The sequence below is a fragment of the Athene noctua genome, chromosome 2, assembly GCF_965140245.1.
Source record: "Athene noctua chromosome 2, bAthNoc1.hap1.1, whole genome shotgun sequence".
In the NCBI taxonomy this organism is placed as follows: domain Eukaryota; kingdom Metazoa; phylum Chordata; class Aves; order Strigiformes; family Strigidae; genus Athene; species Athene noctua.
Window position 1 is genome coordinate 73,870,035 of NC_134038.1, and position 27,705 is coordinate 73,897,739.

General features: G+C 39.5%; 1 protein-coding gene across 8 annotated transcripts in view; it reads right to left on the reverse strand.

Annotated features, from left to right (window-relative positions):
• The window catches only part of FHOD3 (formin homology 2 domain containing 3), a 405,358-nt gene that overhangs the window by 328,646 nt on the left and 49,007 nt on the right, over positions 1–27,705 (reverse strand). For all 8 annotated transcript variants that reach the window (XM_074899444.1, XM_074899443.1, XM_074899442.1 and 5 more), the window contains exon 3: positions 19,650–19,714. In XM_074899444.1, the coding sequence (XP_074755545.1) occupies positions 19,650–19,714 (65 nt within the window). The remainder of the gene's footprint in view (positions 1–19,649; positions 19,715–27,705) is intronic.

The following is a 27,705-nucleotide window of genomic DNA, read 5'->3' on the forward strand; positions in this document are numbered from 1 at the left end:
CAGCAATATCTGGGATAACCAAGCATTGCAGTGCTGCCCCATAGTTGGGACACAGACTTTTATGCAAAGCAGAACTTCCTCAGAGGATGGTAGGGAAGATGTGCCTTCTGTTTCCAGCTCTTCCATTACATATGGACTCTTCATATGGACCACATTTATCACCTTCAGGATCTGATCAAAAGGCTCTGGCATCTCCAGAAGTCTCTGACCTCTTGCTTTACTCCAATGGTGAGATCGACAAAACCTCATGTAAGTGGGGTCCTACCTAACCACAAATGCCTTTGAAGTCCAGACAGAAAGTCTTCAGATGGTGTGATTTAGCACTTGACATATCAAGTCCTCACTTCCAGTGACTCATCATTGGAAGTGTTCATGGTCATGTTGGACAGGGCTAGTAAAAGATGCCCCTGCCCATACCAGGGGGGTCGAATTAGATGATTTTTAAAGGTCCCTTCCAACCCAAACCATTCTATGGTTCTAAATCCCCATAATCCAGAAATTAGTTTTTTATGTCATCTATGCCATCTGAGGGGAACAAATCAGTCATGTATTTCAGAAAGCAGCAAGCAAAGCCAGAGAAGGAGGGAGGTGCAAGGATAGAGCCAGCCTCTTCACACACACCAGGCAAGCACAACGGACCATGATTAGAGTAGTCCCCTTCCCACTCCACACACTGCCCCAAACTTGTGGATGAGCTACAGGTGCAACCATGAGAAAAAATTTCTCTAGCAGCAGAAATGCTGTTGCCACCTGTTTGTCAGGCTGCAGTTTCTCATCTCCACAACCTTGCCAGTGACACAGCTGCAGGAGGGGGGTGGCTGCTCTGCACATCAAATGACTCAAGCCGTTTGTGCTTAAAGTCCATCTACCTGCTGTGCCAGGACATGGACTGTGGTTTATCCCAGGACTTTGGCGATTCAGCAGGAAGCACAGCCCAGAAGAGGAATATGTGTGACCGAGGCAATGACAGAACACAGTGGAGGGGCAGGAGGCAGCACTCAGCGCATTCCCCTTGGAAACATTACCCTGAATTTAGTTAATCCTCAACACACAAGAGTCTTCCAGCCCCCAAAACACCAAACTGAGCATGTGGTGGAAAGCTATTGCTGTATTTAAGTTTGCTTCTCATACATGCACAAGGCATGATCATATGAATTTCAATACTGCCAACTGTATGAGTTTCAATAAGGCCAAATGCCAGGGGCTGCACTTGAGCCACAACAACCCCCAGCAGCTCTACAGGCTTGGGGAGCAGTGGCTGCAGAGCTGCCAGTCAGAGAGGGACCTGGGAGTGTTGATTGACAGCCCGATGAACAGGAGCCAGCAGTGTGCCCAGGGGGCCAAGAAAGCCAATGGCATCCTGGCTTGTGTCAGCAATAGCGTGGCCAGCAGAGACAGGGAAGGGATCTGACCCCTGGACTCGGCACTGGTGAGGCCGCCCCTCGATTCTTGTGTTCAGTTCTGGGCCCCTCACTCCAAAAAGGACATTGAATGACTCGAGCGTGTCCAGAGAAGGGCAATGAAGCTGGTGCAGGGTCTGGAGCACAGGTCGTACGAGGAGCGGCTGAGGGAACTGGGGGTGTTAAGTCTGGAGAAGAGGAGGCTGAGGGGAGACCTCATCGCCCTCTACAGCTACCTGAAAGGAGGGTGCAGAGAGATGGGGATGAGCCTCTTTAACCAAGTAATAAGCGAAAAGCTAAGAGGTAATGGCCTCAAGTTGTGCCAGGGAAGGTTTAGATATTAGGAAAAATTTCTTTACAGAAGGGGTTGTTAGGCATTGGAATGGGCTGCCCAGGGAGGTGGTGGAGTTCCCATCCCTGGAGGTGTTCAAGAGTAGAGCTGACATAGTGCTGAGGGATATGGTGTAGTTGGGAACTGTCAGTGTTAGGTGAATGGTTGGACTGGATGATCTTCAAGGTCTTTTACAACCTAGATGATTCTGTAATTCATGACATTAATGGTTGGGACACAACCCCAATCCTTCTTTAAATGGTGACTATAAGTCATCAACAGGCCCAGAGAACTGCTGAACCTTTCGAAACACAAAAACCTCCTTAGCAAATGTCTGCAGAAAATTCTTCCATTCAGGTCATATGAATTTACTGCCCATGAGGAAAAGGAGAAAAACATCCCTGCAAGTGCTGCATCTTTAGCAGTTCAACAAGAGGAGGGGAAAGCATGGTAACAGAAGAGGGGTGTTACTTCTGATAGCATGGCTCATATAGCAAAGACCTGGTTTCTGTCAAATTATACTCATTATTCTTACTAAATATTAATTAAAATTTACTGGTCATGTTCAAGCAATTTTACTCAGAGGAAGAAAAATTATATCAAATTTCAGCCAAATACATCAAACTTTTTTCTTGAGTCTGTCATGGATCCATGAAAAAACAGTGATGATGAACAAGAAGAGGTATTAGTTACATTTTGATTAGAATGAAAAACAGATGTGTGATGATTAATCACACTCAAGTTAAGACAAGCCCACCTTGGCACAATGAACATAAGGTTTAGGTCTGGCTCCTTCAACACACCTGAACATGCATCAAGTTACACCTTTGTTTTCACATCAGAATTGATGTATTAGGGCAAAGTCAAACCTTCGTTAATGCCTCAGGAACTCCAAAGCTAAAATTATATCCAATTTTTACTTATAAAATTTTAATTCAGCGCCTAACTGAACTGATGCACGGGCCCATGGTGATCATCAAAATCAAACACTATGAACAAAAATCATACATGGAAAGAACAAAATTTATTCATTTGCAGCTACTCAAGGCAGGTAAGAGGACTTTCAGCTGTGAAGAACATCCAAAGGAGCATCCAATACTGACAGGATGATAAAAATGACAGATGAAATTCAGTGCAGAGAAGTGTTACTTGCTTCTGGGTTTGGGTTGGGGTTTTTTTGTTGGTTGTTTTTGTTTGTTTTTTTTTTAATGGTCCAAACCTTCCCATATAATTATGGCTCTGAACTGAATTTCATCACTCAGAAGGTGCTCAAGGTAATACTAGTTCTGTAGCAACTCTGTTTTTTAACCGCTCCAGAGCAAAATGATCCTGGGAATTATTTTAAAAGGAATACAAAACAAAGCAGAAAGCATCATTAAAATACTGTTTAAAGAAACTGTGTAACCACATTTTCAATAGTGGCTATGTTAGAGATCCCCAGACTTAAGCACAATACATTGCAGAACTGAAAAAGAACTACGACAAGGCTGATTAACGACAAGCACTGTTGAAGCGTTTTAAGGAAGCACTACAGAGTGAAGACAGTTCATCTTCCACTGGAGGAATGGCCTAAATCCTTTACAGGGATTTTCCATCTTTTACAGGGATTTCCACTCTGTAAAGAGATGACCTGGGAGGAGGTGAGAGTGGGTGGGAGAGGAACAGAGAGAGACAGCTATTAAGCTTTCAGCAGAAGGCTGAAGGTAAACCAGGAATTCCTTTTCCAGGTATTAGTTTTGAGTCCAAAATAACCCAAAAGAGCTGCTCCCTCACCCAGATGCAGTTTAACTGCTGAACTCATACCTGTGATGTTTTCTATACACTATAAATTTGAAGGGTGTCTGAAGAGCAGCTGGGCACGTACCCAGAAGGAGAATCCACAGAAGGCAGTGATCAACTGTGAAGACACCACCTCAGAGCCCCTGAAGCACTAAACTGCCAGAGGCTGGAAAACATTCTGGCGAAATACTTGCACTCTTTATATTCTTCACTTCAGCAACTGTTATCAGCTGTAGAAGAAAGAAGCAGGGGGATCAGGGAACTACCCTAGATAAACCTTTGATCTGATCCAGCAAGGCCATTTTGAATATAGCCCATTTGCGATTCACTCCATGCTTGTCCACTCTTTGTAAAAGCGAATATGAAAAACTTTCAGGAGTTAACCTGAAATATAAAATAAAGCCAGCACCTTCATATTTTCTTTTAATCGTGCACGATAACATAGATTAGCTCTGCACTTACTTGCACTACACCCATTGGCCATATGTGCTTGCAAGTCTGTATTTCATTAATGCACAACAAGACAATGTATACACACCTTCCCTACAAACAGCTGCTTCCTGGGAATGCTCAATTACATCCCACTAAGTTATTACCTGTTTATTTTTCCAAATCTGCTAACCCATGCTGCAAGGGTGGGTTGGTTATTATTCTTTCTATTTGGTTGCTAGGGATTATAATTTCATTTACTCTCGTTTTAGAAAACAGAGTATGTTTTTATGCTTTTATCTCTCTTGCTACCAAGGAATGCTCCTAGAGGTTCTGTCTGTAGACTCCCTGCCTTCTCCCTGCATGCTAGTCACCAGGCAAGAGACTAACATTCTTCTCACTGCACATGTGATTCAGCTGCCAAAAGTAAAAAGTATAACAGGTTTCAGGAAATAGAAAGAAAATATACTTAAAGAGAGGTGGCAATCAAAAAAAAATATCCAGGCTGGAAGTTTCTAGAGCAGGCAGCAGAGAACTGAGTCTCTGAATAACCATAATTTGTTTTGCAGGTGCCCAGAAGTTTTCATTCATTTTCTGCAAATATAAGCAGCACACCACAGCCTTCCTACCTGTGCAGTTCAGAGCAGCCAAAGTACCAGGTGATTACCTAATTCAAGAGAGCATGGGACAATAAACACAAGATTGAGAAAACTGGTCTACTCACTAACAAGTCCTTAACGAAAGTCTTCTAAATCAAAATGGAAAAGAAATGCCCATCCCCAGGAGAACCCATTTTTCCAATAAATTTAATTGCCTCGTATTTGACCAAGACTGTCAAGGAAGTGAACCTGAGAAACATAATCCTAATTACCTCAGAAAGGAAGAACTGACCCAGTCACTTGTGGCACATGAACATTGCCTAGTTCCCCAGCATGCGTTTTGTTCAGTCTGATTAAAACCCCTGAAAGCTAAAAGCAAGCTGCCTGCTTTATTAGCCAAGAGTCAGAGGCTTGGGAGACTCAGCTGGATACAGACTTCTCTCTGCCCCACACCAACCATGGGATTACTGAAAAAGCACTAGACCAACAGGAAGACCTGGACACGGCTGCCCAGGCCACTGCTGGACAGACAAAGGCAGTGGCAAATGCTGAAAAGGGTGATCTATACCCGCTTAAATCAGTCGAGAAACTTTCTTGTAATATTGCAATATTCAACAGCCAAATCAGATATAGTGCTCCAAAATGACAAATACACATCTGCAACAGCTACTTTTATTCAGAAATTAGGGGTTGACAAAACTAAATACAAGAGTTTTCCTGCATAATTTTGATCTTACTTAACCCCAAGGAATTCATGAAAAGCAAGTGCAGGCAGATAGGAATTCAGGCTCTTCATCCAAACTGTGCCACTGTTTTTCTTCCTAGAGAAAATAAGCTATCCCTGATTAGAAGTACTAAGGCTGTAATATACTTGACATACTCTCAACAAGGTAAGAAAAAGAGAAAAATTCAAAGCAGTGTTGTGCATGTGCAAGCACATGAAGAACATCGGTACAAAACCCCAAGAGATATGATGAGGACACGAACACAGTTGAGTCACTGTAATGCTGGCTGTGAAATCACACAATGAAGGCAGAATTGATAAGCGAAAGTCTCAATTTCACTATCTACCAAGAAGCCAGTGTGAAAGGGGTGAATGCTGACACGTGCCACAGGTGCCTCTGATAAAGTATCACATTTAAATGCCCAGGACACACAGCTGTCCTGAAAACAGATCCCTTGCTCTGTGGGCAGAAAGATGGCAGCTACAGCTACAGCTTGCAAAGTGACTCTCTCCTCCTTCTCCCTGTTATTCACAGGAAACACGGAAAAGATCTTTCCAGCTGCGAGTTTAATGCCAAAGTACATCTGACCTGACCCTCAAAGGGAGGGATGGGGGAGAGCCTGCGTGCATGGTGCCTGGGCTGCCTGACTGCCTGCCACCAGGCGAGCCATCAACAAGCAGCACAGGCAGTGTCCGCCTCTGAAAACTGCTGGCTATGTGGTAACAGGCTCATAAGAAGATCAGGCAATACAAAAAAGTAACAGCAGCAACAGGATAGACACAAAGAGGAAGGAAATCTTCATCTTTGGCATTTGCAGCTTGGCATGTAACACAGCAGGCTCTACAATGCGAGAAGCAGCTCATTTGCTCCAAGGGACGTCTTGTCAGAAACACCATGCTGGGAACCAGAGTAAAACTGCAACTTTTCCCTTCTCCTGGGAAGGGATGCAACTGCACGTCTGATCTCAGGAAATAGGCTGGTACAAATTATCAGAAAGCACCATCTCATTCACTTGTAAGACCAGCACTCCATAAGGGTAGAATGGACCAACTCTCACCCCAAAATACCTTAGAATAGGTGAAGATTTGCCAAGAAAGGGTCTTGTGCTTCAACGTCCAGAATTTCTGCCTCAGTCCTAGAAAAGCACTTGAACACAACCACAGAGCAGACACTGGCTTTGTTTGCTTCTGACCATATGATGGGCCTTAGAGCCAGTGGCTCTAAGCCTGAATCCCTGAATCTTACTTGCTCTTACCAAACTTACTTCCAGCATAACTTCACAGGAGATATTCCAATGAGTAAATTTATAAATTAAATCCTGATAGAAAATAGGAAAAAAGAAGTAAGTGTAACTATTTTCAGAGCTTGGCAAAGAACCAGATTTCTCTACAAGTTTCTGTCATCCAAGAATGACTATCAGGACTCCGAAGCCAAAAACCAGAAAGGGGCAAGGGACAGTACACGTACCTCTCAGCCAGACAGTTCCTCTCCCAATCTGTTCCCTTTATGATCAATAGAACATAAGCAATTCAGAGCACGAACATAACTGAGACACTCTGAAGTGCTCTCTAGAGACACTCTGCTCGCCAATGACAGAGGGAGCCTAGTGCTAACACAGCCACCAAGCTGCGTCCCTGGCATGACTGGGAGCTTGACAAGAGGAGGACTCATAGAAGTGATACAACAGTAAAGCTTCACCTAGAAACAAATTTATTTTCCTACATGCACCATTGATAAGAGTAACTCAAGCAATATGAAAAAGAACTACTCCCAGTGTCTTGAAGGTCCCTGTCAGTTGAATTACACTTGTAAGGCTGCTACTCTTCTTTCCTCTTATAAGCAAAGAGGAAAACACACAAAAAAGAATAAATAAGTCCATGCTGTTTTCTTGTTGTTAGGTTTGGTTTTTTGTTTTTGAGGGTTTTTGCTTTTGTTTTTTGGACATTTTGGTGGGGTGTTGGGGATTTTTAGAGTAAGAGTAGGGGTTCTCAGTCTTCTTAAAACAGGTGCGATTACAAAATACAAAAATCCTTGTTCTGTTCAGCATGTGCTTTTCTGTTTGGTTTGGTTTTCCCTATAGAGAAATTTAAGAAATGTTTGCGTATTTCTGTGTTCGGACTGCTCACGCTTACTGCCTCCTTGACAAGCATTGCCAGGGGCCAGCTGGAAACAGTACCCAGCATCCCAAGGTAACAGGCAGCTAGTCAAACAAGTACTGCCAGCTCACAGATGGACCTCTAGGCCCTGTTAGACGGCACCAAATTGTATGTATTTTACTGGCTTTAACACAAAAAGATTCAACCTCATAGCTGTTAACGTTAGGAAAACTCGCCCTAAAGTCCTAGTAAAGATATTTAAATGATTGAATGTTAACTAAGGAGCCTGAAACATGCATTGTGTAGAACAGAAAGCCGCACCCAACACCTGAAGTACAAATACACAATATAAACCAGCAAGATCACGTTAACAGTAACGTGCAAACCCCTAACCTCAGAATGAAAATCCAGGGGACCCAGTCACTGCTACCAGAGTGCCCCACAGTGCGTTAACTAGGGGAATCATGGCTCCTTGTGTGCTCACGGCTTGTACCTTTGGACAAAAATGCAGAATGTGCTCACACCCAGGGCTTTAGGGAGCTGTTCAGAGCACCCCTGTGGCTCCCCTTTCCCAGCATACAGCACTCCTGAAAATATTACAGTAGTACTTAGTTATTCCAGCAACGATATAGCGGGGATATTATTTACTCACCCAGTCTTTTTGGATCTCAAACATCTTTAATGTACTAAGGATTTTAATATATTGGATTAAAAATTAATAATTTTTAATCTACTATCGTTGAAGTGAACAACATACGGCAGGACTCATTTGTGAGGGTTTGACAAAGCTTTTCAGGTTAGTTATGTATGATGCTGGACCTTTCATGCAAATTTACCCACGTTTTCGACAGCAAGTTTTACCTCAGTGCAACACCAAGCATTTCAGCATGACAGCAAAAGAAAAAGAAGTAGGGAAGCCTCCTAATGTGTTTCTGTTGCAGTTACAGGGAACCACTCATGCATGCTTCTCTGAGCAGCAAGAGGCAGAAAAGCAATGACAGCTGGCTGTCATCTTCTCGGCATTGTCACCATCGTCCCCTGCCTGGAACAGATCGTCCAGCCCCCTCACCCTACAGAATAAACTCTATTGCTGAAAAGGCTGAGGAAAACCCCAGCCCTGTGACACACGCAAGATCAATCCCAGGCCTCCTCCCCTGCCCAACCCGCCGAGAAGCTTTCCACCACTCTCAGCTGTCCCTGTTTCACACAACATCAAGCAGGAAGCAAATCTCTCCAGTGGCATTTAATGCTGAACAGGCTCTTAAATGGCCGGTGAACCTAAATTTAGGATTAGGGAAAAAGTAAGGAACACATCCAACATTTATATTTTCCTCCTCAGCACAGCAACAAGTTAACTTGATACACCAGTTTTAGACATTCTGAAATTACAAGTGGTCCTTAAAGCTGAAGTGTAATCCTTATCAACAGTCACAGGGAGAAATAAACCTGCACAAACATTTGTACGGTTTTTGTTTGGTTTGGGTTTGGTTTTGTTTTTTTTTTTTTTTAAAAGCGCGCAGTTTACCAACATACTTCTCTTCAGGTTTTAATAGTAAGATCAGAGCTAAATATTTAATGTCTGAAAGGCTAGAAGACACCCAATATATCACTTCATACATACCAGACTAATCTCAAACTGCTAAATATGAATTGACATGGCTTATGACATCCTACCACTTACAATAGCATGCTGCTCATCCACAGTAACTTCTGCCGGGGTTTTAAATTAAGAGGTTGTAACTTTATCTCTTTAGAGTCTAAATTTTTATGTGCCATGTTGAGTCTTAAGCAGGGAAAGAGAGACTTAAAGGAGCTGTTATCATTAAAATACAGATGCTGTACACTAAATAAAAATAAAACAAACAAAAAACACAGAAAAGGGCAGCTCATAATTAAAAATAACACTTGAAGACATAAAAAACTGTGAAATAAAGGAAGTCTCTCACATTATGTAATATTTAATAATGCTTATAATATTGTCAATTAAATACTCAAAAAAATCCCATCTCTCTCTCCCTTTTCCAGACAGAAGTACCATGATGTCCTCAATTTCATCAAGCTCATACAAGTACAAAACCATAATGACAATGACTGGTGGGATTCCCCCACCACCGATGACCTCATCTGACCATGGTATATTGTAAGCCCGAGATGAGCATGTCATCTAAATGCTTCCAAAGGTCCCATTGCAATATTTTGCATTATAGTATACATTTGCTTCTTGACACTGGCTGGATTTGGTGGATACATCACTTAAAAGTTTTACAGAGGACAACATATGTTACATCAGGGAACTGTGTCACCTATTGAAATTAAGCTCCTCAGTCTTTGGAGTGTTTCTTTCATGAAAGAAATAAATTGAGAGGCACTCAATTTACAAATCAAATAATCTTATTTTCTACAGAAATAAAAACAGCTGCACACAAAATATGACAAGTATATAAATGAGAGAGGAATAGGATAGCTGAAGGCAAGGAACGAACAATACTCGATTTGAATGTCACGATGGAAACTCGACAAGAGAGTAACTATTTCTTCAGTATTTAATTATGAGATAGTGTATTAAACATTATATATCGTCGTGAAAAGGGTTAATAAACCAGATGAAAAATCAGTCCAACAGTATTGTGAAGCCACATGTATTTTATATCACCTTCCGTTGTAAGATCGTGAGATGGTAACTAAACTTAACCCTCCTTTCAGTAAGTATAAGGACTGAAACAACATACTCCCGGTCTGAAAAGATGATACTTCGCCTTGCAGGGAGCTGACAAAAAGATAGCAAGTGGCCTCTGTCTGAAGCATTGTCAGCCATGAGTTTGCACATTTTCCTTACAATTTTTAAAAATAAGCAGACTGAAGCAAACCAATAAATGTTCAAACATCCATCTTCTGATCAGGCATTTCAATGCCATGCCTACATTCTCTTTCTTAATACAAAATAAATCATCCTAAGGCATACCAGAGTACGCATTTATCTGTGGTACAGTCAAGTAATAGATCAAAACTGTCCATCAGAGACCAAAAATCAGACAATGAATGAGAAAAAACACCACACAGGAGAGAATCAGGAAATGTTTCCTTATTTATTGTACAGCAACTCTCTCACTGGGGGGGGGGGAGAGGTCAGCCCAGACCTTCAGACCTTCTCTAGGCATCTAGAGGGTTTTGTTTAGTATTTTGTTAGTACTAAACTGGATCTACAAATTTTGCCTTATACAAAAAATACCCTTTTGCAGAGCTTCCATTCAAAAGCATTATATGTAATGGATTCATTCTGAAGAGAAGCTTCCTTTCCATAGCACCACGATTCCTTCCTTTATCAACTAACACCATTTCTGCTCTTTTATTACATTAGATGTTATAGAACAATAAATACCATTAATCCAGTTCTTTCTTTACTGAAACACCTTGGAAATAAGAATGCCACAACTTGCATTGCTGCTATCTCCAGAATCATTACACAGCTCCTTAAATTTCAGCAAATCCAGAGCTAAAATATGCCGTTGAAGAAGACAATGCTACATCTCTAAACACAAAAGCTAGCAGACAAACCCAATGTAATCAATATTAACACAGTCTTTAGTATATACACTTAGAGACCAAAGCCAACTTTGTCCAAGCACTTTAGAACATCTCAGGGAGGTAGGAACTGTACTTACACTAATTCCACTTGAGTAAAATCAGCAACACTTCACCTTCCTTATAAACAAGGCTAAATCAGTGGCAGTGCTGAGAATGACATCTCAAGGAAATATCAACATTTCCTATTCCAAACGCACAACTTTTAAGTAGTAGTTCTTAATTTATCTTCCATTTGTTTTATTGATGCATCTCTAACAAGATTTTCAGGGTAAAGATTAAAACAGGCTTGAGTAGTGCAGTTTCAAGAGGGCTAATCTGAAACAAATTAACTTGTTTGGTTTATATCTTCCATATAAAACAGGTTTAGATGGAAGCATGAAACAAATCACTCTGTTCTCTTCTGACCATAATGCTAATTTTTTTGGAAGTATTTAATATTAACTTTTTTTTTTTCTCCCCCAGTTAAGGGCTTGAACATGCTGTGCTTCTGTCTACAGCAAAATGAGTTCAACTGTCTGACCACAGACCAAGAGCCAAAGATCTGCTTTGCCTCTCAATACAGAGATCTACAAAGTGAGAAGTGTAAATAACTAAAAAGGGAAATTGCATGAAAACTAATGACAACTATTGATGTAAGAGGCTTCAAGAAACTCGTTATTTTATTTTCCTTTTAAGGAAACCACATGAACTCCTAAATTAAATGAAATTTAGAATACCCCCTTGAAAATACGGGGACTGCTAAGAAATAAAAGCAAGTTTGCCACATTCATACCTAGCTATGACTGATTTCTATAGATTCCTACCTTAGCAGGATAGCTACAGCCACCCCTCAGCAAGACACACAAGGCCCAATCAAGTGATCTGAGTGTCACGAGCTGTGATTTGGGAGAGACTGATGCCTGGACTATCTCCAAGGGGAAAGAAAGTATGCATCAAGTACAAGTGATGTTGAAAGGGAGCTTAGCACTTCAATGGGGACCTGCAAAAACCCCAGTTATGCAGCATCATCAGTAGCGGAACAAGCTGATCAGGTTGCCTTGATCATGGAGTTTTTCAGCTCTGAAACTGATGCAGTTCTCCAAATCCCCCCTGCTTGCCATGCACACACAGATTTCTTGAAACGTTTAACCACAAAGAGCTCCCACAGGTCACAGAGGATGAGCCTTGGCCACATCTCCTCTAGAATAGCAACAGGAACATCTAGAGACAATTCCTAGGCTGCGCTCATTTATTTACTGGGCAAGTATTTCTCAAAATCTAATTAAAGAAGATGGAAGTTGATAAAAAATGATTCATCATCTATTGAAATAATAATTCGCTTTTCTTAAAATCAACAATTAAAAAAACTGAACAGCAAACAAAATAACCACCAAAAACCCCAACCAAATCCAGAAAGACCTCATCATAGTAGATACTACTGTTGTTACCATTTTTTTTCCAGGGGGGTCCATTTTTGGAGTCCATTATGAGCAGTTTAAACAGTTTAGAACATTACAGGATCCTTCTCACTTATGTCAGAACTTAAGTTTACTATTTATGTTTCTCTTTAGATTACAAAAAAGTGGTAAATGTAGTCCGAGCAATAGCAACATGACTCTTACACATGAAATTTTAGAAGATGCAATTGCAGTATACGCCAGTAATTTCAAGTTAATTTCCTAATTAACTAAGTATTTTTTGTGAGATTTTATTAATCAGCAGATGTGCAGTACTTCCAAAGCACTAAATAGATGGTAATAAACAAGGAATAAAATCATTATTGCATTTTGCTAGAATTCTTTAATCTTCAAAAAGATATCGTTTAGACTGCATAAAAAAATCCATTGTAAAAAAAAAATCACATATCAGTAATATGATATTTTATAATTAATTTTAAAAGATACATGAAACAAGTCTAAAGGGGCTTGTGTTGGTGGTGGGAAGAAAAGTATCATACTAACTTTCCTTTCTGGCTTTGATGACACGGTTTCCTTTAAGGTACCACTGAAGATGACTGACAACTTCTGTCTGCTTAGAAACAAAATTTGTTTTAAGTCTCACTTTGCATTAAAAGTCAAAAAGTAGATTCCTTCTCCCTTGCAATTTTTTTACACATTGTAAGAAAAGGGTATTACGGTGGAAATCTAAGCTGCCAGAAGAAAAAGAAGTCAGAAAGAGGATATCCCAATGCAGTCATTTTACTCTATTTCTTCAGTACTTCCTGGTGCAAATCAAGTCAGATAAGCTTTCACATTTTAACACAAAGCTTCCCAAGATGAGAAAAGCATCCCACTAGCACACTCCACAGCAGTCCTTTCAAACCTGGAACAAGCCCCTTTAAAGTAGGAATCCACAGCCTTAAAGCAACAACCCAGTGCTAATGGAGGCTTTATCTGCTCAACAGCTTCTTGGCTCTTCTTGCGACAAAGCCTATTTTAAGTTTTATAATTTAAATGAAATCTGTGGAGACAAATCTTGGAAATTTCCCTGCTTTGTCTTAAACACCTTCTGAAATCCTACAGGACCAGCCTGGAGATTTCTCAGTGAGATCATGGAAAGCAGATCACAGGTTATAGGGAAGTACCATGGTTCATCCCCAGAAAGACGGCTGGCTAAAAGCATGCACAAGTAGTACAACAGAAGTCTAACATTTCAGTTTAAAGAGGTATACATTTTTAGAGCAAAACCACAAGTTATTTATATGGATAGATTTTCACAAGGCAATCTGATCTGGGAACCAGGGGATTTTACTTACAGCATCTGTGTTCCACATCCTCAGGAAAAAAAAAAAAAAATCCTAAAGAGCTGAAAAAGGTATTTTTATCATAGCCTTTGCAGTTATTTCATGTTTCACTCAAATTGAAAGAGAGCTGATTCAGATAACTCCAATCACATCTGGAAGCAGGACCCAAAACTGTGTGCACTGTCTTAACTAGAACAATTATTCTATTTTAAAAAAGCCTAATGGTTTAAAAAAATAAATCCCCCAAAGCTCTTGCATTCCTTTTCACATTTTTTCAAGTTGTTTGATGTCAGTTTACATTTAATAAACATGTTGTTTATTATCTTCATTTAAGGACTTATACCACATTATAACAAGAGTCATAGGAAGCATATCAAGATTACAAATCCGTAACGCATTCAGGATCCCTGTGCAGCACCATTAAATCCATTAATCACCATCTTTTCTGTCCCAATTATGCTAAGAAGATATTAAATAAAGCAATTTCACCTCACCTCTCTCTCTTTCCTGTTACCATCAGTGTAAAGAAGGCAAAACCACAACGCTTCCGACAAATTCTCAAGGCACCTCTTTTGTTCCCTTTAAATTAAATCCGAATCAGTTGCACGTTTTGCTGAACTGCTAATACTCTCCACATGTTCCCTTTCTCAAACTGAAAATGTTTTCTATTAGGAATGCCTAACACTGAACAGAAAACTGTAAAATGCCCTCCAAACAACCCAAAGTACCTCTCTTTCTTGAGGCTTTCATTGCAACATATCAATCACTACTTCCCCAGTTGAAGAGCTCACAGTGCCATAATTAAGCTTCCTTTAGGAAAGTTTTTTAATTAGACTCTTTCTCTTTGTATATTCAGAAACTCCCTTACCAAAAAAAAACAAAAAAACAAAAAAAACCCGTTTATTTTAAATTCAGTAAGTTATTGCCTTAAAAAAAAAAAAAAAAAAAAAAAAAAAGAAAGAAATCAGAAAGATTTTAAGTATGAACTAGAGGAATTTCAGAGTGTCCATGGCTATGAGAACTCTACTCCAGCACTTATAACACTGCAAACACACATATGCCAAACAGATGAATGCAATACAATAGCAATATAGGGAGAAGCATCTCAAGTGAGACAGTACCAGTAACACAAGTTGTAGGCACAAGCTTAACTCTGCCCTCAGAGAATGAAACACAACAGTTCCACTTGCTTCCTTAACCAGAACTGTACTGGCTTTTCTACACTTTGACACTATACTCGTAAGAGGATAAACCATGGTTTTTTTCCCCACTTCTATCTGTGTATCTTAACTTCTCTGTAACAAAGTGCCAGATACAGTTACAGACTTAAGACATGACTTCATCTTTGTGAAAGCACTGTGGTTCCACCAGGGTGGAACTTGCATCTCGAGTACCTGGAGGCACAGGTCCTACCAGGAAGTTCAGTAGATGCATAAATAGTTGCTGAACCTAATCATATCTGCTGTAATACATGCAACAAGTCCACATAATGGATAACAGAAGGGAAAACTATACATGGAAAAAAGGACTAGCTGCATACTTCAGCCATTACAGGACAAATAAAAACAGCTGGCTAGTAGCCTCCTAGTTACAGTGAGTTTACAGGTTCCCTCAGGTATCTCAGAACAAAAGGGGCTCAAGAAGATATTGACAGCTACATTTCATAAAGATATCAATAGCGAGAGTATATCAAAAAGACAATCAAAAGAGCTAAGTGGAAAAGCTGGATTTATGGTGCTAACACTGCTGGGTAAAGCAGATGCTCTAATAACAGGGGCTAGAAACAGTTGCCATGCGGCAGGGTAGCTATTTGGCATAACCCACCGCTGAGTCCCCATGGAAGGATGGAGAAGGACAGGCATGCTGTAGATCACTTAAGCACCCTTTTGGGGTAAATCTGCAACTGCTCACGTGCAAAAGCCAATAGAATGGGACTGTAAAATGGTTCTAACAACTAATAATGAAGCTATGTTGTATGTTTAGCAAGACTCTTAGAATAATATATTGCCCACCATTTAGGGACCTTGCTGTATCAAGCTATGAAATGTAATACACACAAATACCCATGCAAATTATTTTTAATTTATAGGCAGATAAAAGAAAGCCTCTTCATAAATACAGGAAGAAGCTATAACCACACAAAAACATAATTTAACAAAGAAAAACCATTTTAAATAACCTTGAGGCTGCAGAGAGGTTGGGTGTGTCTCCTGTTGGGTTTTCTTAAAATAATAAACTGACACAAAGGAGATGTAAAATTTAAAATAGACCTTGCAAAATTTGCTGACCTTCCAAGCTACAGTACTCTGAGCAATCCCAGGCCAATACATGAATACAAACTTACATCAACTTTTGTTATTTGCATTCATCTTGTATTACATTGTATTAACACCTGAAGCTTATGTCAGACTTCCCTCAGCAGAATCACTCTAAGTCCTTATCATGGGTCTCTGTCTAAACCTCATTTTCTGTAACCAGAGCACCACTCCTGATTCCCCATCACATGCATAAGCATTTTAAAAGATGACATGGGGCCCTCTTGGGCTAGATGCTGTGTCCAGATATGTAAATGGTGCCTTTACTCTCGGAGACCACCTTAGAAACTACCAAGAAGCAATGAACAGATAAATGAAGCAGCAGCTGCAAACAGAGCTGTCCATGCAAGGGCATAATGAATAAAACCAAGTCGCTCTCCAGGAAGAGTGGAACTTCTAAAGATCTTTATAACTTCATTGTCAAAGAATTGCTCTGATGACAACCTTCTATTTAGTTTCAGGAGCTAACTTTTTTGGCATTATTGATGTTTGTCCTGTAAATCTACATCCTCATTTACAATGGACTTTATCAAGGCTTTGGCTGAGCTCTGTAATCATTAAATACATACAAACTAAAATTACATTAAAGACACAACTAAATACAAGCATGGAAAGTCGTAAGGCTGCCAAAAATACCAGAAAGACTTTTCCCACAGGCTATTAACTCGCAATAAATGTAATTTGAATAAAAGGTCAAATTTGACAAATTATGAAGAAAACCCAATTGACATTATGTGGTTTAAGGATTGATCTTCCTCCACTAAGGTCTTTTAACATCAACAAGTACAATAGTACATCTATAATTTTCTATTAGCTACATTCTACGACCAAGACTGGTTTCAGCAATAGTCTTTTGATATTAAAAAAATGTAAACATTGCTGTTCATATTAAAACCACTGAACATTTATTTTTGAAATTACCTTTTAAATAGTCCTGACCATTTAATCAGGATCAAGCTAAAATGGGAAAAGAAGAGGAGCAATATTTAAAAGAAAATTTGTTCCTCTGTGCTGAAAGTCCTTAGTGTGAACATAAGACAAGAATTCAAATTGAGAGAAAAAAATAAAGTATTCATTAAATTGAGATGCTTAAGAGTGACTGGAATGCAACAGGGCAGAAAATACCACGCACTAACAACTTCTGCACTCCAGTTATTAAGCTTTATTCCTCCCTTAAGACCAAAACTACCTACCCCACTTGACATGGGATTTGCTAAAGCTTCCCCAGTCTCAAAATATTGGCCTGTAGTCAATAATACATCCTCTGACACTAGATCCCAATGAATTCCCCAGAGATTTGAAATCACTAATCATGAAAAACTTTATCTGGACATCTGAACATAAACACTTGTGCATTTCCCACAATTTAAAAGTACAACATGTTAGGAAGGAAAAAAAAAAAAACCAAACAAAACTGGTCCACCTTCCAAATGGGAGAGGTTATGACAGGAAAGATACTTTACACCTCTCAGCTCTTCAGAGCAAAGTAAGACCTTGAATGCAAGGATCACAGGAGGCTCTGTAGCAAGGGCACTACAGACCAAACTGCATCTTCTCAGAAAGCAGTCCTAGCTACCTGCTGGGGACTTTGCAGTCAGGACCACTGCTAACAACACTTTCCAAGGATATTGTTAAGACTGAAAGAAAACAACCAAAGCAAGACAGTTCTATTCCATGTAACACCATCTCAGATTGCTCTAGCTCCTGGCTTCTACTCCAAATATGTAACACATCTTTTAACCTCTAAACCTAATGCTTATATTTCAAAAAAGACATTAACAGGCAGTTGATGTGAAAGTACATGCAAGATGAAGTACCCACTGTGCCAGCAAAAGAACCCTCCTATCCTGTGATAAGTTTAACTGCCAGGGACAGGTCACCAAACAAAGCTAGTACGAAAAAGTGCAGAGTGTCCCTGACTCTTTCAAACTGTCCCATATCAGAAAATAAAACACATTTGATATGTAGAAATTAAAAAGAAGAGAGAAGAAACTACATTACACCAAGCTATGGGCTCAAGCAAAAATTTACCCTAAAAATCTAAACTACAGCAGGAGGGTGGGAAATTAGAACCAGATCTTGCATTTGGCTCTAGTGTCTATAACAAACCAAGCCAAAAGCCCATATCCAAAACACACCTCTGCTCTAGGAGTTTGAAATCTGGACTCAAGTTTTGCAGCCTGGCTTCCTCTGTACTCACCGCTGAATGCACCACTGCTGCCAGAGAGTAACAGCACCTGACAAAGGAATGCACTTTCATACAGGAACAATTAAAATACATGCACAGTAATACACCTAATTGCCCACAGCGAGCTTGAATGCAAGCAGATAACAACAATGCAACCACACATGGAAACTCAGAAGCTGGTGTGCTCCAATTCCTCGACGGCTGCATTCTGGACAAAAATTTTTACATTAAAACTGTTTTTATAAAACCTCAGTCCAGGAAACATATTAAATCTTGTCTTGCAGCACTGGTCTGTTTTGCCAAATATATTCCCAGACCTAACAAGAACAAGCTTCTCCAAGCTGTTCTCAATTTCGTTCACATTTATAAAATCAGCTTAGACTTTGCAGCACCTCTGTTTCTCCTCTAATATTTAACACGTAGGCTTTCTCTACTGTACTTCAAGTCAAGGGTAGTAGAGGAGAATCTATTCCTGCATAAGGCAGCCTAGAGATCGCTCTCAATGGGAGGTATTCGAGGAATTCTGTAGGTTGCTTATGCTCAGTTCAAATTCCCAGAAAGGCCATTTCATAACACATCCTGGGGGCAGGGGAAAGAAGTTTAGTTGTATTAAAGCCTGAATCCGCTGACAGCAGTAGCAGTGGGGAAATAATACAAAACTTTGACTTTCTAAAATATCTGATCAGTGCTTCAGCTATGATCTTCTGAAGGAAGACCAACAAGCTAAACATATCAGGGTGCTGAATCCACTATGGAGAAGCTGGAAACAAAACATGTGACTGTGGCATACATGTACAGGATTTTAATTTTTTTTTTTTTAACCCAAACACCCATAACAACTATCATAATATCACCAGAACATGAGCATTAACTTTGCCACTAACATTCAGTGAAACACTCTGCTCTGCAGAATGCTGGAGAACATACTAACACCATCACAGCGCATCAGCCTCTGTTTCTCCAACCTTAAAACTCTTCTAACATGCACATTATGACTTTCATTGCACTTTTTCTTGTGACAGCATTGTTTTAACCAGGGCTTTTAAGACACTGACACTGCGATAATGACAAATATGCAGCCAAGATCTGCAAGATGTGAATAAACATTACATGCTATTAAAATACAGTAGTTAGCTGTCAGCCAACAATTCCTCAGATCCCCTTCCCAATTCAGAACACAGTCTTCAGGCACCCACAAAAGCTGTGGCAAGACAGATAATCCAGAATTCTCCAAAACACCCCCAACCATCACACTTCACTGTCAAATGCTGTATTTCCCTGGGATATTTAACATACTTTAAGGGTAATGTAACTAATACAATCTAATTTTAGCACCCAACAAACAGAATAAATAAATCCATTTATTGGCCATTATCCTCCACCTGAAACACATCAAGTCTGATTCATACTCCCCAGATTTGCTTCTCAGAGATTGATTCTGTTTATTTGTTCTCTTGCAGGCATGTGGAACTTCACTTACCAATGCAGGCATGGACTCTCACCGACAGCTGGGTCCTCAGAATTATACTGTGCTTCTTGCCTCTCCTAAAAAAAAGGAGAATAAGAAAAGTATATAAAGGTGTAAGGAGATGGTAGAGGAATTGGGAATGAAGGAGTGAAGTTGAGCCTAGGAAAAAAAGGTGGGGAATGAGAAAAAGTATTATGAGTTATGTCTTTGTTTCTCATTATCCAACTCTATTTTAATTGTCAAGAAATTAACCTTCCACAAGTCAAGCCTGTTATGCCTATGACAGGAACTGGTAAGTGGATCTCCCCCATCTTTATCAATCAGGTTTTTTCATCTTATTATCCCTCTCTTCTTTTGAGGGCAATGAGCGAGCGAGCTGCTGGGTGGGCATCTGGAAGCTGGCCAAGGTCAACCCACCACAATGTCTATCTAGCAATCCATATTAGAGGGTACCAAGTGATGACTGTACATTTTCATTTTCACAGAAATATTTTAAAGCTAGGTATAATTAAGCACTAAATGAAAATGCAAGACCAAACAAGAGGTTGCTTACAGTGTCAAAAATCTGCTCATGTACCTTCATCGGTCTTTAAAGCACAAAAAGATAGATGTGTTTTTCATGCAAAGATGCAAAAGCGAGTCCTCCTTCACTCAGGCTCTCAGTTCCGTCCTGACCTTAAATGGAATGACTCTTAATTAGCTGCCACATTCCTCGTATGTTTTTTGGACAAATTGATTTCTAGGTGCTACACCTGCAAACTGCTATCAGAATACAGCCAGCACCTTGCCTGTGCACCCAAACCTGCTCACATGATGAAAGGTCAGAGGCTAAGAAAAGCCAAATGTCTTTTCCATTTGTACAGCAACATATTCTCCCTCTTTTCTCTGAAATTAAAGATGCAATTCTTCGACAAGTGGCTCTAGGTGGCCCTGCTTGAGCAGAGAGGGTGGACTACATGACCTCCAGAGGTCCCTTTCAACCTCAGCCATGCTATGATTCTGTGAATTTATCGTGGGAAAACACGCAAGAAACAAAACTGGTTTTAGAACACACTCAGATGCAGTTTAGTTTGTGTCATGTGAACCCTAGACCAACTTCTATATACAAGTTAGAGGCAAATTCAAAACCAGCACAACCTTCCTCCATTATACACTTTATAACTCTGCTGGGAGATTTCAGGGCCAAACACTTCACACAGATGCCCCACAGAATTCTCCACCAGATGTAACTTAATTGGAACAAACCCACTATTTTCCAAATAACAACACAGGTTCCTCCTTATGTTTTCCTGCCCACAGTTGTTTTGAGGAACAAAAATATTCTTCATTATTTTCAGAAAAAAAAGAACATGTTTTATATAATCTTCCTGAAAAATCTGTGGGGTAAGACAGGTCAGTGAAGTAGTGACATTTTCAGAGAAATACTGCTCCTGAACGGACATAGGAAAAAAAGCACATTAAGAAACTGAAAAATGTGGTTAACATGGAACTATGTACCTGCTAATAGAGGACTTAGTTCCAGTCTCAAAATAGCAATCTATAGTTCAAAAAACCCCAAATTAAAGATAACTTAGAAAAAAAATCTATCAACAAAATTGCCTTTTAGTGGGTCTGCTTGAACATCATTAGGACAAAGTATGGAAAGTGTAAACCTTCTCTTAATACTTTTGAAGTGCCTACAGTCTAGATTTTAAAGTTTCCTGGAGCAGTTCCAGGTTTAGGACTGACTCTCTGCCCACCTGACTCCTACTGCCATTCTGGTTGGACATAACCTTTCCCTGTGCTCATGTCCTGTGGATTTTTAACATCTTCCCCTTACCACAGGAGTATCAGGACTCCTCTGGAATACTTAATTTGCAAAGGTAGTGAGGAAGCTTTGACAGGGCACCAAATTTAAAATGCCAACACTAGCATCACTCATTGATAACATCAGCTCACTTACACAAAAGTCATCATGCTCTTACCAGGGTATACTGTCATTCTTTCAAAGACAATAAAATAAAACGTTTCTAAATCTCTCTCCTTCCATTAGTACTCAAGACAGAAGGAAAAAATCTCTCTTATGGAAATATGAGCAACAGCTCCAGGATTAGGGTTTCCATCTGGGACAAAGAAGGAACCATTTTCAATTTCCCTCTTGCCACATCTTTCCTGCACCATTGTGATTAAGTAAGGGCAGAACAGAGAGGTGTTGATAGGCCACATCAAAAGCCAGACCTCAACTATTTTGAGGGTGTGAACTTAGTTTATGCTACATCTTCTGCCTCCCATCTGCAAAACAGGGACAGAGGAAGCTGCCCATCTCCCACTTCTGTTAGGGACTCAGGTCTTGTCAAGCCCTTACACACTGGTATTACTTAAGCAGTGTACAGTTCTCACAGGAGGTTTACACAAGTGATTTTAAAAGGTGTATAGATTAAAAAATAGTAGGTGTGAGGACAGAATTAAACAGCTGTTTATTATTTTTTACAGAGGACAATCTACAGTAAAATATTTTAAGTAACAATAAATGTCAGCTTTCTCTCAGCATCAAACACTTCACCAGAAGATCATGCCTTCAAAAACACAGAGATGAAATGTAGCAACAAAGGCTTCTAGTTAAAATAGGTTTCCAAAACCAAATTTGCTCTTCCCCTCCCCACCAATCAATTGTTGACTTACAGGGAGCGGTTTTGAGTAAAAGAAAGCAAACTGTACTTGTACTGAAAGGAAAGCACAGCCTCTCTCCGCCTGCCACTGCATCCCAGTGGCCTGTTGCTCTGGAGGCTGCCCATGGGCAGTGGGAACAAATGGGTGACTTGCTTGCAACCAGACACCATTTCAGCACAGGGGGAGCGTTGAGGCACTTCTACTCAGACCTTCACTAAGCAAGCAACACCAGCAGATTCACCTTGGATTTTCAAGCTCTGCCAACCTATATCACCCATGGGTATACCTTCCACTCTATATTTTTCATATTATTTCTCTTTTATGACCATATTTTTTGCTCTTGAGACTGCAGGATGTTGGAGGAAGAAGAGGAGGACTTAAAACTTTCAGATAAGCACCAGCTATACATCCTCTATAGCACTAAAACAGCAGGAAAAGCAACATAATAATGGTATAGAACAGTCAGTGTGTATCTGGCTTTTAAAGCAAGATCCTTGGGCTCTATGACCAGACTAGGAAAGAACAAAACCATACTGCAGTCTGAGCTGTGCAAAGCTGCCTGCAAAGACCTCTGTCAGCAGCCATAGAACAGTAAGTAGGAGGAAAAGGATATCCATTTTCAGATATTGCTGTAAGGCTGACAAATAATCAAAGACACAGAAAAATAACAACAAAATCTTCTGTCATTACATAGTACCTGCATATATTTTCTGTGGGAGCACTTAGAAGCTCTTTAGTTTGAGATCCATGTGCCTATTCCAAGAAAGGAGAAAAAAATAAAAAGGAGGACCAGAGTACTACGGGAGAGGAAGTTCCGGGGAGATGGGATTGCTATCAAAAAGCAAAGACTAGGAAAAAGATCAAGCAGCCCAAAGTACAATTACAGGCACCTCTGAAAGATGCCCAGACACTAATTAGGCTTCCATTGCTCAGGTCAAGAATCCTATTTCATGGGACCTTTGGCTTATTTTTTAATATTTTTTTTTCCCCACCTAGTTTGCTTGGTTCTTTTTCTTTTGGAAGGGCACTGGCATGAGCACCCAGGACTCAAGCAATTTTGCCAAGCCAATCTTACACTGCCAACCTTGCCCTTTACTACACCCCCCACCCTCCCCAACAACTGATTCAGTACAGAAAACTGCTACTCTTGACCTCCCTTCCTTGAAGGACTCATTTGCCAAACCTCACTCAAGAGCAGTCTCATCTACAAGGACAACAGAGGCAAAAATGACTATGAGGTGCTGTGAACCTTCATATATGCTCCTCTTTCCTCATGTCACTGAAACCTCTGGAAATGCGAAATAACTTTGCTAAATTCTTTGCATTAGATGTTCTCTTTCATGAAACTGTACGCAACTGCCAAACTGCCGTTGTGTCCTTACAGTTACTAGACAAGGAAAGAGAGATTAATGCAGTGTGCAATGAAAAGAACAGCTAACCATTCTGCTCGATTTCAAGGATTCAAAAGGTGCTGGAAATCTCATCTTCAAAGGGAACATCAATCATTAAGTCCCCAAGACAGCTGTGCAGTTAAATTTCTTCTTCTACACACAGCATCAAATGCATGAGTAAGTCCATTGACCTTGATAGAACTACTCATAAGCTATTCATAAACTTCAAGGCATTGGTTTTTGAGCAAGGAAAAATGACTTATTTCAAATGCAGGTAAGTGTGTAGCACCTTCATTTCCTAGTCCATAATTAATTTTACTGTTAATGCCTAAGTTTAGTAAAGAAAGAGAAGGGAACCAGTTTGCCTTGTAGATACATTTCAAAAAAGAAAGCAAGAAACCCACCACCACTACTCAGAGAAAAAAAAAAAAAAAAAAAAAAACACCCCAAACCCAAAACCATTAAATTTCAGACAAATTTCTTCAGAGTGCCAACTGAAACCTCATTCTCCAGAAACAGTGACAAAGTCATTCAAAACTAAAGAGAGAAACTCAGTGAGGAAGAAGCTATTGGCAAAAGAAGCAGCACAAGACAGAAAAATGAAGAAGAAGGTTCGAGAAATTAGGCTGAGCCAGGAAAAACAGCATGAAAGAAACAGGGACGAGTCCTCCTCGGCTTTATTTCCTTTACACTAAGCAAAAGGTTCTACCTATAGTTTGGGGTGAATTTGTCAGTCCAGGCACTGTATTTTCTGGAAGAATCCTAGAAGGGTCAAGGAAATTAGATGCAACACTTTAAAACTTACTCTCACTGTAGTGGAGTAGCTTTTATTTTATGAAACTTTCAAGTCTATCCACTGATTTGAAACTAACACGAAGCGTATTTTAATATTATTCCTGTTGCTGTCTATATTTACATTAGTATGTAGGATCTCCTAATACCAAAGGCACACTGAAGCTTTTGAGACAAAGGAAACTTGACCTTTATTCCAAGAAAGCATCACTAACCAATAGTAAGTAGAAAAGGCAGGGAATAGAATCAAGAGACTATGTCTGCCGTAACAATTACATATACAAACTAGTATCATGTTTTTGCAAATAACAGTAGCATTATATATGCGATTTCAATGCCTGCGCATGGAAGGTTTATTTAAAACACCTTCCACCAAGACAGTGGCATGGTAGCCTGCTACTTTAGAGCAGTGACCACTGAATTCCCTCAGTGTGAAGTTGTCTTTCCTGGTATCTGCCATGAGATTTTATAGATCTGATGCATGTCTAATTGAAAACAATTTTCGTACAGATGTTCTTGAAATAACAGTATTCATCTAATAAGAGTAGTAGTATTTACACTGAGCAGGCATGAAGGATAGGAGTTTGAGATCTTTCAGTCAGAACTAAAACTGTTTGCATTCTTTCCCCCACTCCCAGTCCTTGCATTGCTAAGAAGTACAAAGAAAGAGTGGCCAGTGTTTTGTTTTTTTCCTCTCCAAGACTTTTCTTAGAAGACCAATAACATAAAGCTCATCTCTTTCAGTTTCACAGATTATTGACTAGGAGTCAGGCAAACTAACTTCCAATTCCTGGTGTCAGAGAGAGTATTAAGGATAGAATTAGCCCTGGCATGTATTCAGGAAAGCAAGAAACTATACAGAATATGTAAAAAGCTGATGTCCCTGTAGAGAGATTGGAAGAAAAAAGACCAGTGTTCTGCAGCCTGTAAATCCATACACAGATGGATCCAGAAAAGCCAGATACTATATCCAATACTTGACTTTCTAGGCACCAGTGTGGGATATATAGTAGAGGAATTTATTCCAAACCTTCAGCACATGTCAACGTATGTTTGAAAGTCTCCCTGAGATGCGGCCATTATGCTGATAATCCAACTATACAAACCACTGCCTCATATTACCCATAATTCCCATCTGCAATCTATTACATAATCCATCTTATTTTCAAATTCAGAACTCAGCTTTAATTCACCAATGACTTTAATTCCAGAGATATCAATAGGCACTTTAAACTGCAAAAAATATACATTAGTCTATCATATCTGGTTTAATTTCAGTTTGAAAAGATATATAAAGAACCAGAATTTTACAGCGTATTTTATTATTGAAATGAGTGGAAGCTAAAAACAATATTGATGATATTTTGGTAAATACGTTCAATTAATAATAAGCTTTTGCCACACTTTGGATCTATTTTTGTCAGCAGTGGAAGTGCTAAAATCCATCCTACCTCTGCAAGTCCTCTCTTCTTATTTCTGTGAAGCAGTTTTGTTGTAAATTCTGCAGACAAACTGCCAGATAGTGTAAGGCGTCCTGAATCTAGTTTCCATGCACACGCTATAAGGCTGTCCTAGACAGAATCAGATGTCCTATATGTCCTATACGTATATCATGTCTCAAATAATTTACTAAAAAATTCCATTTTAAATATCCAAATGAGACATGTGTGTAACTTCTGGTTAACAGCAACTGGGTGTTGCAGAATGAAATAACAGAACTGGACTCCAGCTTGCCATGAAATGCAAAAGGTTTCACTCAGCTTCGGCACATACCACACTACTGACAGTCACTTTTGGTTACATTGTCAACTGGATTAGATTCCTTTGGATGGCTTTGCCTTTTCTCGGGAGCGACTGTTCATACAGCAGAAGTGACAAGGACTACACAGAAAGCTAGAAGTGCTGTTTCCACATGTGTTCCCAAAACCCTTTCCCCACATGGCATAGTGTTCATTTTATCTAATTCCCACTAGATGGATAAAGAACCATTTTAACCACTTTGGAACCCAAAACTGAGTTTCTCTAATGTCAGAGGTTCAATGTTGAGCTTATCAACCTATTCCAACTTCTAATTGCCTTTCTTTTACTTCCATTTAAATTTCAAGGTCCTAATCAACCAGACTTTTGAACTCTGATTCTTCTGACATATGCAAATCCTCCAAGATGATAAAATCAGAAAACAGAAAAATTCAGTAGAGATCGCTTTATTATTTCAGAACAGTAATTGTAAAGGGATAATCCAGACCAGTTTTTTTCAAGTTAGTAAATAAAAAGAAAGCCTACATAATCAGCTATATTATTCTTCCCATCTTGAAGAACTAACCAACTAAAAGAAATTGCTAATATCTTAAAGTAACATATGAGGAGCATTATTATCATGGTATTCTTCAGTGCTTAATCAGTCTGTAGGGTACAATGTATGCTGACTTCATCACCTCTCTGCTGATATCTTCAGGTCTGTGGTGATCTGCTAAAAGAAGCAGACAGCAAGTAGTGCTCAATCATCAGAAAGAGAGGGAATCAACTCAAAGACCTAAAAAATCAGCATCATTATAAGGCTTGTTGAGATTCAGGCCCATTACAATTTAATGCAGTTTTTCCCTCTTTTCTAAAAATCTAATGCATGATTTTTCTCAATATAAAAAATAATACCTTTTTCCAGTATTTTTCCAAGCTTCAACAGTGATGCTACTTCCCCTTCTACCTTCCCTCCCTATAGAGAGCCCAGAAAATCTAGAGTAAACTTTAGATCAAGATCTCTTCTACAGTATTGTCCCAACTATCTACCTCATAACACAGAAAATTCTCACATGCACAAACATTGACTTTTATTATTTTCCCCCATTGGTCACACTGCCAGCTTCTCCCATCTATGATATTTTGTCATTGTTTATATACTTCATTACAAATAGCTTCACTCAATTATACATTTGCAAGACTTAATTTATATGACATTTTGAAAACAGTACCAGGATTAGCTGTCTTAAATAGTTATTTGTTCCAAATTAAAACCTATGTTTGAGCCTAGCTATTCCTTGATCAGAAGAGAAATACTGAGAATGTTGTGTTAGGGAGAAAAAACAAAGAAAAGAACGAAAAAAGAAAACAAAACCAAAAAGCACCCAATCCCAGTTTTCCTCTTAATGTTTCAATGAAACTTTGAAATTAATTAAGGGAGTCTGGTTAATTAGGACACAGACATCCCTCCTACTCAGATCTATACTAAAGAGTTGCTG